Source organism: Brassica oleracea, chromosome C7, assembly GCF_000695525.1.
Source record: "Brassica oleracea var. oleracea cultivar TO1000 chromosome C7, BOL, whole genome shotgun sequence".
NCBI lineage: Eukaryota > Viridiplantae > Streptophyta > Magnoliopsida > Brassicales > Brassicaceae > Brassica > Brassica oleracea.
The window spans coordinates 21,721,439-21,735,424 of NC_027754.1; the positions used below are offsets into that span (position 1 = coordinate 21,721,439).

Genomic DNA, 13,986 nt, shown 5'->3' on the forward strand with positions numbered 1-13,986 from the left:
TTTCGGCCATCAGAATCCCCCTGTTTTCTTGTAGTGGGATTAGAATACCAAATATAGATCGATTACGACTAAAAGTACTTTCACATGTGTGATTGACTTTGTAGCCAAAAGAGAAGACTAACAATATATAAAAGAACGTGAAGTTATTGAGTGCAAAGTAGTGACAAGGTGATAGCAATGGGGTAAAACATGCGGGGCAAATCAGTAACTAAATATGTATTAGTTGGATTATCAACCATTAGGTTTACATTTTGACCTGTCGAACCGGTATGATTTCTTATGACAGTAGTCAGTCGCACGTTGTATTTCTCATACACCTTTTCTGAACTTCTGATTCTTCAATTAAACACCATGTATGTCACTGTTTTATTATGTTCCTAATAAGATGTTCTTCGACTGCAATTTTGATTGAGAAATTTACATAGACGAATCCGGCGAAAGTTAAATAAGGCCAAAACGCACATAAGAGCAATGAGTCCAAACCATTATCGTATGGAAAATGAGATTAATATACTTTTGCGTATCGTCTAGTATAAATGCCTCACAATCAATCTATCTAAAATCAAAGGCAGAATTCACCAAAAAGCTAGCTTGTATTCTAGGCGGTTAGTATTTGTGGGTTTCTCACACTATACTTTTCTCCCTCTTCCGACTAAACATCGATGTCGCACATCACATTTCTGAGGGAATTAATTGCTTTGATATACTTTTATGTATCATTTAGTATAAGTAACCCATAATCAATCTATCTATCACAAAGATTGGCTCAAGAGTACTTCACTGCTCTGACTCATATCGGCTGCTGTACTTGTGGAGAAAAGAGTATTGTGAATCATTTCCTTTTAGATTATAAAACATAAGAAAGCTGCCTCTAAATATAAAATTAGGAAACATATCTTTCTTAACTCAACAAATCCCACTAAATAAATATTCTATTAATTAATCGTCTAGAAAAAAATCATACAAATTAGTATATAATTTTATGAGTTAATCAACTTGTCCTGTTGCGTGTACCATTTGACACTTCAACGAGTTATGACTATGCAAACTCTATATATCAGATTGCCCAATTGCCCACAACAGAAAACACTCGGGCATCTCCCAAGAAAACACAACATAAAGCTAGAGAAACCATCTTTCATACCATTGCAGCTAATCAAACCTATAGATGGAAAAATTACGATTTCTCCAAATTTTAGCAAAAAGAAAAAATAGATTACTACAATTTCTTAATCACACTTGTGCTTGCTGCTTCGTTAAAATCTAAAGGCAGGCGACACTAATTTCCTAGGGAGAAGAAAGGGCTTTTTATGAATTGGGCCAGCACACGTATAGGCCCGTTAACTTAGAGCGAGAATAGAACGGGTCAGTAAAATTACGGGTCGGGTTGACCATCCAGTTAAAGCGAATGAACCAGAAACTCGAAATCGAAATTGAAATTTTAGAGGCAAGAACACGAACAAGCAGCTGGGGATCGAAACCTTTTTCCCTTTTAAATTGAAATTAGGGATCGCGATTGTTTCCGTCGTCGCCGTCCATGGCGGATGGGTACTGGAACCAGCAGAGACAGCATCAGCCTCCGATGTCGTCGATCTCCCACGGTGGCCCTCCAAAACGCCCCCGTTCTGACTTCGGTAAACCTCAATTCTCCTCCTTTTTCTCCGCTCGGTTTTGTAATTTTACAATTTAAACCTCGATGAGCTTGTTTCGACAACTTCGAGATTCAAGTTTGAGCATATGTTCTATCTGTTATAGGTCTTAAAGTATTGCTTCTTTGCATTGAAAACAATACCTCTTGTTAGTTTTGCAGATTATGTCCATAGGGTTTAACGCCTTGTTTTATTCAGGACATGATATGCACAGTTACGTGTCACGTGATGAGGATCGAGGAGGTGCAGTAAAAGATACCAGAACTATTGGCTCAGCTTATGACCTCTACCTCCAGAGTGTGGTACGATCCTTTACTCATGTTTTGTCTCTTCTTTCGTTGACGAACTGAGATTCCTCCCATGTTTTTGTAGCAAACGTCATCTATGCCATCTGAAGAAGTTGGTCGGTTTAACAATGGTGTCGGCATGGGAAGACGAGGAGGTGGAATGCTGCCTCCAGATTTTGGGCCAAACGGTCGAGGATTGGGCTTTGGTCAACAAGATTTAGTTGGTAGGCCTAGCCGGGAGCTGCTTCGTCTGCCTCCGGATGCATCCAACACTCTGTTTGTTGAAGGACTTCCTTCTAATTGCTCAAGGAGAGAAGTATCTCGTATCCTTTTTTCTGTGATTCGTTTCAAAAGTTTCTTACACTAGTATGTTTGAGCTGGACACTGTCCTTAACTATATGTCTAGATATATTTAGGCCTTTTTTGGGATATAAAGAGGTGAGACTTGTGACCAAAGATTCTAAACAAGTAAGATTCTCTGTTTCCAACTTGAAACATTGTTGAAACTTAACCGTCCCATTAGTTTTCACTTACTAAAGTTTTTTTTATTTTGTATGCAGAGGAATGGAGATCCTATTGTTCTTTGTTTTGTTGATTTTGAAAATCCTGCATGTGCAGCAACTGCTCGTACCGCCCTGCAAGGTAACCAACATTCTCTCTACTGATGAAATTGGTAATATATGGTCCAACACATTTTCATTTTATGTTGCTTTGTTTCTTGTAATATACTATCTTCATCAATATGTTTAAGAAAAAGAAAAACACTCTACCTCGGACTGGAACTGAGGTTTCTATGCGTTTCACAGGCTATAGAATGGATGAAAATGAACCTGATTCCAAGAGTTTGCAAATCCAATTTTCAAGAAACCCAGGTCCAAGACCAGGACAACGCGGAGGAAGGAGATGACGAGTCAGTGTCCTGTGGAGCAAAATCTCCTTGTCCATACATCTCTCACTCAAAGCAATAGAGATGTATGGTTAGACACAAGAGTCTAGGAGATGAGTTGACTGTAATCTAAAGTCTCTCACACTCTCCTTTTTTCCACCTTCTTGATAGATTTAGTGCATCACCTTACTACTGCTATTTATCAAGCCTAAAAAACTTGTTACAACCCTTTCCTTTGTATGTGTGGGAATGATACGGTTTTATGATTTTGATAGTATCCTTAGGGATTGCACTTGTTCATTATATGATTGGGACAGAATCCAAAACAGGGGCGCATGTTGCCATCTTCTTTTTAACTACCAACGATCCAGTTTTTCATTTCTTTACATGGAACGTAGTTAATGCTTAATAGTTAACTAAAACAAAAACTAATTTGAGATTTTTGTTGTCATTTTGACTCCAGTCAATTGCGTTTGCAGCTTTTTCATTGCAAGGCTTTCTTTTCGGTTGTTTGCTTGCTTTTATGTTTAGTGTAAATTTAAAATTTAGCATTTTAGATAAAAATCTATTTGTTGATTTTTAATGTACACTGAACTGAATCATAAGTTTGGCATTTGCGTTTTGAGTTAACAAAAAAAAATATTTATAAAATAAATGATCCCTTTTATATTTTTAGATATGTTAATATATGTTGTGATTATTTTCATTTTTGGTCGCCTATCTCGGTTTCTTAAAACATTACTGTTAAAAAGTCCCTTAGGTGTAATGTTAACGAAAGGATTACTCTCTCCGTTTCAGAAAGATTTACATTCTAGAAAAAAAATTTGTTTCAAAATTATACATTTTTTATTTTTAATGTATTATTTAATGAAAAATTGTAAATTTTTAAAAAATTAATAGTGTTTATTGAATTTATATTGGCTAAAATTTATTAAAATTTGTTATTCAAAAAAATAATGCATTTACTATCAAATTTTAATATGTTTTTTTAATATGTGTGAAAAGTCTATGTATTATTTTGCGTCTACATGGTAAAAGAATGGTATGGTCTTCTAGACCTTTTAGGTGCTTTTGTTTCCTCCTAATAAAATAATAATTATTCAAAAGTTGGAACTTTTATATCTCGGATGTTAAAGGTTCTAATAAATAAACAACTTGCAAAATGAATTAAGAAATCGCATAACCATATAAAAGTAAAATCAGCGACATTTCCGTATTATTTGGTTGACCAAAGCAGTCAATACGGATGGCATCGGTGATGGCCTATGAATAGAGATAGAGAGGTGATAGTAAAAGAGTATATTCGATTTCCAAAGAGCGGATGCTTTTTTCGCGTCCGACTTTTGTTTTAACTTGTTCTGGCTTTTCTGGTGTTCATGATTTAATCATCGAGAAGCCTCATGCTCCTGTCCACGTTAAAAAATCTAATAACGTACATATCACTATTTTTCTTTTCTTTTTCCATCTTTTACAAGCAGTAGATTGCGACTTTTGCAACACGATTTAATTTTCTATGAAAAATTATGTAATCGATAAATATGTTCTGTTATTCATTCATGACTTCAAGGTCTCTTTATATTATATACAAGCTATAAGGTTAAATCTAATACAATCCTAATAAAAAAATATAAGTTAATAGATAAACATCATTTAGATATACCCTAATACTTCCATTAAAGTTGGATCGTAGAGATTTTAAATGCCCAACTTGTATAAAAAATGTTGAATTCCTTTTGTCCCTACGCCTTCGTAAAAATATCAGCTAACGGATCTGCGGAGGAAACATGCAGCGTAGATATCGTGGTTTCGAGAATACGATCGCGGATGAAATGACATTTTGATTCGATATGTTTCGTTCGTTCGTTAAATACCGGGTTTGCTGTAAAGTAAATGGCAGACTGATTATCACACCGGAGAGTCATCGGTTTTGTATGCCTAATGCCGAAGTCGAATAGCAGGCTCTTGATCCACATTAACTCTTTGAGAACCTCTGTCATTGCTCGATATTCAGGCTCGTTAGAGGATAAGAAAACCGTGTCTTGCTTCTGAGACTTCCAAGAAACAACCGACGTGCCTATTTGGACAATCTATCCTGTAAGTGATCACTGGACAACCTTCCCAGTCAGAATTAGATCAACTAGTGATGTGAATAGGAGCAGAAGATCATAGCGTTACACCTTTACCAAATGTCCCTTTCAAGTAACGAATGACATGCATCCCAATGAGCTTATTGAGGTTTCTGCATAAATTAAGTTAGAACATGTAGAGTATGTAAGATCTGGTCCAGTGGTTGCTAAGTAAACGAGTCTGCTAACAAGACGTCGATATCTTTCAGGACCAGGAATGAGATCAGTGTTAGCGAGTGCAAGGCCATGTCTTCGTTCTATCGGGAAGCCAACGGGTTTACATCCAAGCATGTCGACTTCTATAAGAACATCCGTACAATATTTGCGTTGACATAAGTAGAATCCATCGTCGTTTTGGGCCACTTCAAGACTAAGAAAATATTTAAAAAGACCAAGATCTTTCATGTAGAAACATGTGGATAAGTAGGTCTTGAAATCACCAATGGCCGATGAGGAGTTTCCGAATGTGATGAGATCATCAACGTATACTAGCACCCTGAGTGTTACACCATTCTTCATTGAAAAAAGAAGGAATTATCGCTTCTTGATTGTGTAAAACCAAAAGCATGAAGAGCCATGGTAAGCTTGGCAAACCAGGAACGAGGAGCTTGTCAGAGGCCGTATAGTGATTTCCGTAGACGACAAACTCTGTTATCTAATTTTGATCAAAAACCGGGAGGGAGCTGCATATATACTTCGTCATCGAGATCACCGTAAAAGAACGCATTACGAATGTCTATATGGTGAACCTCATGATCTTGTTTTGCCGCAATATCAAGAAAAATCCGAACCGTAATCATCTTTGCAACAAGAGAAAATGTTTCGCTAGTCGATTCCTTCAATTTGATTGTTTCCATGAAAAACTAGTCTTTCCTTATATCTTTCAAGTGTTCCATCTGCTTTAAGTTTCCCTCGATAAACCCACTTGTATCCGAGAGCTACTTTACCCAGAGGAAGCTCTACTAAGTCCCATGTGTGGTTTAACTCCAAAGTTTCTATTTTAGACCACATTGCTTTCATCCAAACATCGAGTAGCATTGCTTCTTTATAGGATTTTGTCTCAGCCATTAGAGATAGGGCCGTAAGATAGCTGGAATGGGATTTTGAAAATCGAGCAGTGATATAATAGTTAGGGATAGGATATACCATACCTAAGAACGATGAAGGAGAAGGAGCTGTTAAAGGAGTGAGGGAAACTGTATTAATGACAAAATCTGTGAGACGTGTTGATGGTTTCTTGGTTCGACAACCGCAACCAAGTACTGTATCAGCTTGGACTGTTTCTGATTTCTGATTCGATCGGAGTAGTCGGGTATGTTGATGAAGAAGGGTTAGTAAGAGGTGTAATGATGTATTTTCGGGTGATGGTAATGTCGAGATATGTTCATCTTCGAGTGCCGTTGATGGCATATTGATCGGTGTTGTCGTGATGATTGGTATTGCAGAAGTTGTTTCGAGGTAAGGGAATACATCTTCTTTGAAGAGAACAACTCTAGAGATAACGAATTCTTCTCTGTCTAAATCATACAAGCACTAGCCTTTCTTGCCGTATGGGTAACCGTAGAAGACACAACGCCTGCCACGGGAAGCAAATTTATCAGCACCAATGTTTTGGTTATGGGCATAACATAGGCATCCGAAGACACGTAACTGATCAAAGGAAGGTGGTCGCCCATAAAGAATCTCGAATGGTGTTTTGTCCTTCAAGAGTTTTGATGGTGTTCGATTGATGAGATAATATGCGGTGAGTGCACATTATGCCCAAAATTTAATAGGCAGTCCGGCTTGAAAACGTAGTGAATGTGCCACGTGGAGAATATGTCGACCATTCTGTTATGGAGTTCCAACACAAGAAATTTCATGAATGATGCCTTATTCTCGGAAGTACTTTGTGAGACACATAAACTCAGTCCCATTGTCGCTTCGTAGAGTTTTTGATATTTTGATTAAATTGCCTTTGATGAGGGCAATGAAGTCAGGGAGTCGGTTGGGTACGGTGGTTTTGTCAGGAAGCAGATAGAGCCAGACGGATCGAGAGTAGTCTTCGACAATGGTTGAAGAATATCGAGATCCACAAGATGCCGAGGTTCGATATGGACCCAAAAGATCGTAGTGAATAAGTTCAAACAAAGAAGAGGTTTTATTATAACTCTCAGAAAACAAGTTTTGGGTTTGTTTAGATCGAAGACAAACATCACAATTTGATAGGCAAAGCGCAACACTAGTAGATTTTAGTTTAACACCGGGAAGAAGACCAACAATGCGAGAAGACGGATGACAAAGACGTCGATGCCACAAAATACCTTCATCACTAGCGGTAGAGTTGAAAGCAGTCGCACTCGAAGCCTCGGATGTAATACAGTCCCTCTCCCTCTCATTCACCCGCTTCAATGAGAGTCCTCGTTATGCGGTCTTGTAAAATAACAAGTTTATCAATAACTTGTCCGACAAGAGAATGATCAATATGAAGCTGGCTGAAGGATACCAAATTAGTGCGGAAGCCGTCCACATAGTACACATTCTGTAAGTATATGTGTTGTAAGTCGTATGGTTCCTCGCTGAGTCGCCAAGACATTAGCACCAGCTGGTAGTCTAACCAAAATCGGAGATACAAACTGAATGTTTTGAAGTAAGTCAAGGTGACCATTCATATGATGAGTGGCCCCTATGTCAAGGATCCATGTAGGATCGTCGTTCTTACCACTTAGACGATTCATATTGAAGTTAAGGTTCGTTGGATTGAGAAGTTTGACCAATGTTTTCCATTGTCCATCAGAAAATCCTGTCAATCCTTGTCGGTCGTTGTCGGTCAAGGTCAGGTTTTCTCCAATCTCTGTAGTCGGATTGATTAACTGAGAGGAGTTCACCTGAGAGTTCTGTCCAGATGATTGCGAGTTTTGGTTGTTCTGTCTAGACGATTTGCGAGTTTGCTTGTCCTCCTTGGAAGTTGATGCAATTTTGTGGCCTTGTTCCCCACCATTCCGGGAACCCGAGTACATGAAAACAGTTTGTTACTCGGTGTCATGCTCTTCCGCAGCTGGTAAAAGTTACATTCACGTCGGGGTTGATGTTCCGAGGTCTAGAGTTGTCGTATTGTCGAGAGGTTGAATTTGACTGCGAGTTTTTTCTGGTATGGTCAGATGTGTTTTGTTGTGCAGCAAAACTTAAAACTGTTGGAGTTTCAGTTTTGGCATTGAGCTGAACTGTTTCATTTTGCATGATCGATTGGTGAACTTTATCGAGGTCCGGTAATGGAATATATGCGCAAATCTGAGATCGAACGGAACCGTGAACTTCATCTAGGCCAAAGAGAAAATCATGGACCCGAATGACTTCACGCTCTGTTTCTTGCGCCATCACCAGATTGTAGTCACACTTTCCGCATCTGCAGGTTTTAGTTCATAGGCCTTCAACCATTGAATCCCATATCTTTGTTTTCCAAAGGAATCTTCGACGGAGGATCCTACTTGTCAGCAATTCGCGAGAGAAGCCCGGAGTTGTTGATAGCGTGCTCCAGTCTTGAGTGCAAATCGCTTCTTAATATGATCCCATAGGTCTTTGGCAATTTCTTTGTGAGAGATGTTAGATCGGAGTTTCGGTTTGATGGTAAGCTTGATCCACGTGACAATAAGATGTTTGTTAGCAGTCCAATCTTTGAGGTCAAGTGAGTCGAGTAACACGAAGATTTTGTGTCCATTCATCGTAGCTTCGTCTATTGAGAAGGGGCTGAGAGATAACTGCACCATGATTATCACCAGCTGTCAAATCATAGAGAGATCGTTCGTCGGGTTAAGTTTGTTGTTATAAGAGTTCCAGCCATTGTCGAGGGTTTCGAGTACGAGAATTAAGAGATCGAGAATCAAGATCGTATGTATGGAAAAATATTAGTTTCGTAGCTCTGATACAATGAGAAGTTATGTAATCGATAAATATGTTTGTGTTATTCATTCATGATCTTAAGGTCTCCTTATATACAAGCTATAAGGTCTTAATCCTATTGACATAAGGAAAGCTAATACAATCGTAATAAGGAAATATAAGCTAATAGATAAACATGATCTAGATACATCTTATATTCTAATAAAGATGATCTTATATATATTGCACATATCCTTAGCTCCTTATGAAATGATTGGGATATTGGATCAACTAATATGAGCAGGTAAAGCCTTAAAAATAAAACACTACAAATGATAGGGTAAAAATTTTAGTGTGCGTTCTAGAAAATAAAAAATATGTCCTATGTGTAAAAATATATATAAAGTTTAAGTTTAATCCAAGAGAACTAAGATCGATAGGACGATGACAATAATGCGTGGCCAACATTATAAGAAATTATCTACCAGTTAAATTTTTCTCATGACTTGTTGAATGTTTTCGATAAGGATTATATTCAGAGCATTTCTAATATGTTGTTATTTCCACCTCTATAATAGCATTTAAAAGTAAAATTATTTCAATCCATCTATATTTCTTCATCTATAATAGAGATTTCTATTTTTTCCTCTATTTATAGAAGAATAAATAGCTTTTCTCTATTTTTTATTTTACATTTAAAGATTAATATTTAAAAAAAATACATTGGAATATATCTAATTTCTATTATACAGTTATTCTATTTTAGAGGTGAAAATGAAAAAATTCATCGGAAATGGTCTCACATCGTATACTGCGAAAGTTGAAATAAATGGTTTTCTTCTCCCAACAATGTATTGCTTTATTTTTTTCAGAAAACAAAACAATGTATTGCTTTTAGCCACTGGTTTGGAAGAATATGTTAATTAATAGACGTCACTTTAAATAATTGATTCACTGACATGATAATAATTTAATGAATTGTTTGAATATAGCATTATATAGAAGATATTCTTGGCTCCAACAAAGACTAATGTTAGGAGACCTAGCGGATTATTTATTCATTCATGATTGAGGGAAAAGAGGCAAGGTGTTAATTAAAATGAAATTTAGTACATACTATTATATAGAGTATTCATTCAAGTGGATTGAAAAGTCTCATTACCTAATCGACATTATTGTAGTGTTCACTTATGGTAGTAGATATAAATTAATTATCGATTAGAGTGGTTCCAAGAGATGTTACACTGGAAAGACAGTCTAAACTACTTTTTTTTAATATTTTGTTTGGGCACTCTTGTATCTTTAGAAGTCGCCTGGAAACAATGACATCTACAATTTGTCATAATGTGACTTTTTTATTTGATGAATTCTAGCTAGTGTATCAATTACCGTTACATATTTCGTATAGCACTATATGGACATTTTACACAAAACAAAGAGATATATAATGTATTAATAATTGACAAAGAAAATGGGATTAGAGAGAAGCAAATCATGACGTTTAGGGACCAGATCTTGTGTATAAACAACTACTTGAGTTTTTAGACTACATATATTTGCTTCATTCGATTCCAACTATTAATTTTTTTTCAAATTAAACAAAACAAAAACATTGGAATATATGTTCTACGAATATTTCTTTGTACAATATCTAACACTATTAAAAGAAAAATAACAAGCCTCCTGAGCTATGCCATCTAGGATCAGAAAATCGTCCAATCAGAGCACTTTTTTTTGACACGTCATAATGGTTTTCGTATGGTTCTATTGACACTTTAGTTTTGGCTCTATTGACACTTTAGTTTGGCTCTATTCAGATTATTATTAGGTCCAAATATGTTTCTCCCAGCGTCTATAGTCTCTCCACCCCCACCCCCTCGACTCTTCCACTTCATCTTCTCGCCGCCGCCACCGTCATCAGACGCCATCGATCCAACGCCTCTGCTTCTGAGCGGCGACGAGAACAAGGGAAGCAACAGCAACGGAGGAGGAGAGCAACGAAGATCATCATCCATGAGGAGACCAGGGCTGAGGGAAGCCGCGAGGCTGCTGAGCCGAGCGAGCAGCGGCGGAGGGCGGCGATGCGGGAGCCGTCTATGGTCGTGAGGGAGGCCATCGTGGAGAGGCAGAGCGATTGGGGCTACTCGAGGAGAGGCAGAGCGATTGGGGCTACTCGAAGCCCATCGTGGTGCTGGACATAGTGTGGAACCTGGCGTTTGTCTCGGTGGCTGGGGCTATTATGGTGATGGCAAGGAATGAGCATCCGATCATGCCGCCTAGGGTTTGGCTCTTGGGGTATGCGTTGCAGTGTGTGTTGCATATGGTTTGTGTGTTGGTTGAGTATAGGAGGAGGAATAGGGTGAAGAATAATAGGACTCCGAGATCACATTCATCGAGGAAGATGCTTTGGGTTCGAGGAGGAATTCACATGAGGAGGTCTTGATTGAAATTAGTATCTTTAATTGTGTGAACCATCTCCCCTTGATACTTCTCTTATATAAAGCTCTATCTCTTAACCTAAATCCATCCTAATTCAAAAAAACCTAATCTGCAAAAACTACACCCATGGTTTGGTACAAACGTAATCTCACCCAAATCTCATTGCTCCCCTCACTTATTTTCTAACTTTTTATATTTAGCTTTCAAAACACATGTGACTAGAACCGTAGCCATTCAGTTAACCGAGCTAACCAGCTTCGTCCAGGTACAGACACGAATCTGAACCTCCGAAACCTAGGAAGATGAAGAATGACTTACCAAGAATTAACATCGTCTGTTAAACAAAAATTGCAGTAAGCTCTTTTCTCGGACCTTGTAATTGTTACATTGATATTTTCTCACCGTTTGCAATTCTCTCACGATTACCCAGATTGTTATCAATGTGAGGTCTTTTTATAAATCACGATTCAATTGAGTACGTGTGCTGAGTGACAGGCTGATCAAGATGGACAGCCCCGTAAACTTCATCCTTTCATTACTCACAGTTGTAAAAACCCTTACAACTTTCTTTGAGAAGAATGGTGAACTCCTCTCTCCTTCTTTCTGATTTCAAGGTTGGGCGTTTAAGTAACTTTTTGATTACCATCGTGTTCAGCCATCAAATTTTATGTTTGTTAATGGTGAGTTTCAGATATTGATTTTGTGACAGAACCCAAGCATATCATGATTGAATTCTTATCTGTTTGAAATTCTTGCAGACAACGATTTTGATATTTGGAAGTTCCAGTTAAGAAAAATATTAAAAATTCCCAAAGAGTAAGAATTGATCTCTATGATTTGCTATGGAAGAGTTGACATTGTTCTTTGAATTGATTTCTGGGTTGTTCTTAGTTTTGTTTATGTTTCTTCTTGGTGTTGGTCCAATGTGATTGAAGAAACAACTTGATTATGTTCTTCACACTGCAGTGGCACTTGAATATTCTTATGTCTGTGTAAAAATCACACCTTTAAGCTAAGGAAGAGAAAGGACTGAAAACAGGTGCTTTGTGTTATAATCAGAGTGTTGGTTTGAAATCCTGGGACGTTTTGGCTACAATCATACACTACTATTGTGATCAGAGTTTTTTTTTTTTGATAAAAATTGTGATCAGAGTTTTTATAACTAAAATGAAAAATTAGCTTTTTATTCACATAAGCTTCGACGATTCAATAGACCTCATTGTGGCGAAGGAACGGCCGGTGCACAGCTTCAAAGGTTCGATGCATCTTCCAACTAAAAAAGCCGTCGTCTTCAACTCCATGGGTGGAGAACAATGATGTCGTAGTCAACGTTTACGAAGACGACTCCTCAGAGATAAGACACTGTTAGGTTCCTCAGGCTATCGCTAATGTGAGCACCGTAACATTTCTGTCATTATGTTTAACGGCAGCGAGAATTCATTAACATCCGTTATGTGGTGTTTTAAATAGTCGGACCTTCTTGACAAAGATCATGCGGAAGATAATTAACATCACATACAAAAAAAATCAAATCTTTCTGCTTATTCACATTAAATTTATTATATGTTCTTTCATAGTATGCAATTCGAAAATTGAATACAAAATATTAACTGGGTAGATGTCAATGATCGAAATGATCAAACAAAAGTTTCGAAAACGTGTGGCCTCGCATGTACCAACACATCAGTATGAGAATTATGAACCAACAGCCTGAATAAAATAATGAAGAATAACCACAAAAATTATTTTATGTTAAGATAATCTTCTTATTAATTCTTAGGGTTTCAGGAACCAGACATGACACAAGCTCAAAAACATTAATCAATTTAAGTGACACCAGCGTTATATTTTGTGAAGTTAACTCACAAATCACAATTTTCTAACAAAAAAAAAAACTTACCAACAGAATTGATATAAAAAATATTGAAAAATATGTAACAATACTAAACTTTTCACCAAAGCAGAAGCAACAAGGAAACAGAAGAGTAAAAACAAAGTTGTGCTATTGCTTTCCCTCATTTCCTTGCTCTCCCGTGAAAACGTAGAAATACTCTTCGAATGTATTTTTTGTTAGTCTCCGTAAAATGCATGTTTCAGTTCAAAAATGTGCATAGTGTAAACGTCAGATATTGGCATTTGTTGTTTTAAATCAGTACGGTATATATGCAGTAAAAATGTTTTCATAAAAATGGTATAGATCATTTTCTCCACGTCAAAAGATTGTTCTGTCCAATTTGGAATATACTTTCAACAAAAGGGTATATATCATTTCTGTTTTTTCTATAAAAAATTATACCATTTTTATTTCAGAAGTGGGTTTTATTTAATTCGCGCTCAGTAGTATTAAATATATGCAATTGATTCAGTTTACCGACTTAGCAAGGTTGTATTTTCTCATTTTGTTGGATTATGACACTGTTTTTACTTTTTTCTTATATACCAACAAAATAGTTTTGTTAAGTTGCAAAGAAAATTTGATTGAAAATTTATATTATTCGAGACATCATCATTAAACAATTTAATTGAGTTTTCACATTTTAATATTGAGACAAAAAAAAAAGTTTTAACATTCTCAATAACCTTTTGCACCAAAGTTATATGTTTAAAAATAAGGTCCTTTTAGCTATAAAATACTATAGTGAGTTAGTAACACTTCTTTCACGATTATCATCATACTGAGAGATACGTTTAGAAGAGAAAGTACAGTAGAATCTCTATAAATTAATAATGTTGAGACTTTA

General features: G+C 36.8%; 1 protein-coding gene across 1 annotated transcript; it reads left to right on the forward strand.

The window, feature by feature from the left end:
• Window positions 1–1,420: 1,420 nt before the first annotated feature.
• On the forward strand, window positions 1,421–3,178 carry LOC106302165. Its single transcript, XM_013738692.1, has 6 exons — window positions 1,421–1,634; window positions 1,848–1,951; window positions 2,022–2,259; window positions 2,343–2,404; window positions 2,497–2,578; window positions 2,743–3,178. Exons 1-6 carry the CDS (start codon window positions 1,538–1,540, stop codon window positions 2,841–2,843), a joined length of 684 nt encoding a protein of 227 aa, XP_013594146.1. The 5' UTR covers window positions 1,421–1,537; the 3' UTR covers window positions 2,844–3,178.
• The last annotated feature ends 10,808 nt before the right edge of the window (window positions 3,179–13,986 follow it).

Excerpts from the sequence above, each read along its gene's own strand:
- LOC106302165 (XM_013738692.1), top strand. The coding sequence starts at position 1,538 with ATGGCGGATGGGTACTGGAACCAGCAGAGACAGCATCAGCCTCCGATG. Across the intron at positions 1,952-2,021 it reads ACCTCTACCTCCAGAGTGTG|CAAACGTCATCTATGCCATC; the intron begins GTACGATCCTTT and ends ATGTTTTTGTAG. Across the intron at positions 2,405-2,496 it reads TGACCAAAGATTCTAAACAA|AGGAATGGAGATCCTATTGT; the intron begins GTAAGATTCTCT and ends TTTTGTATGCAG.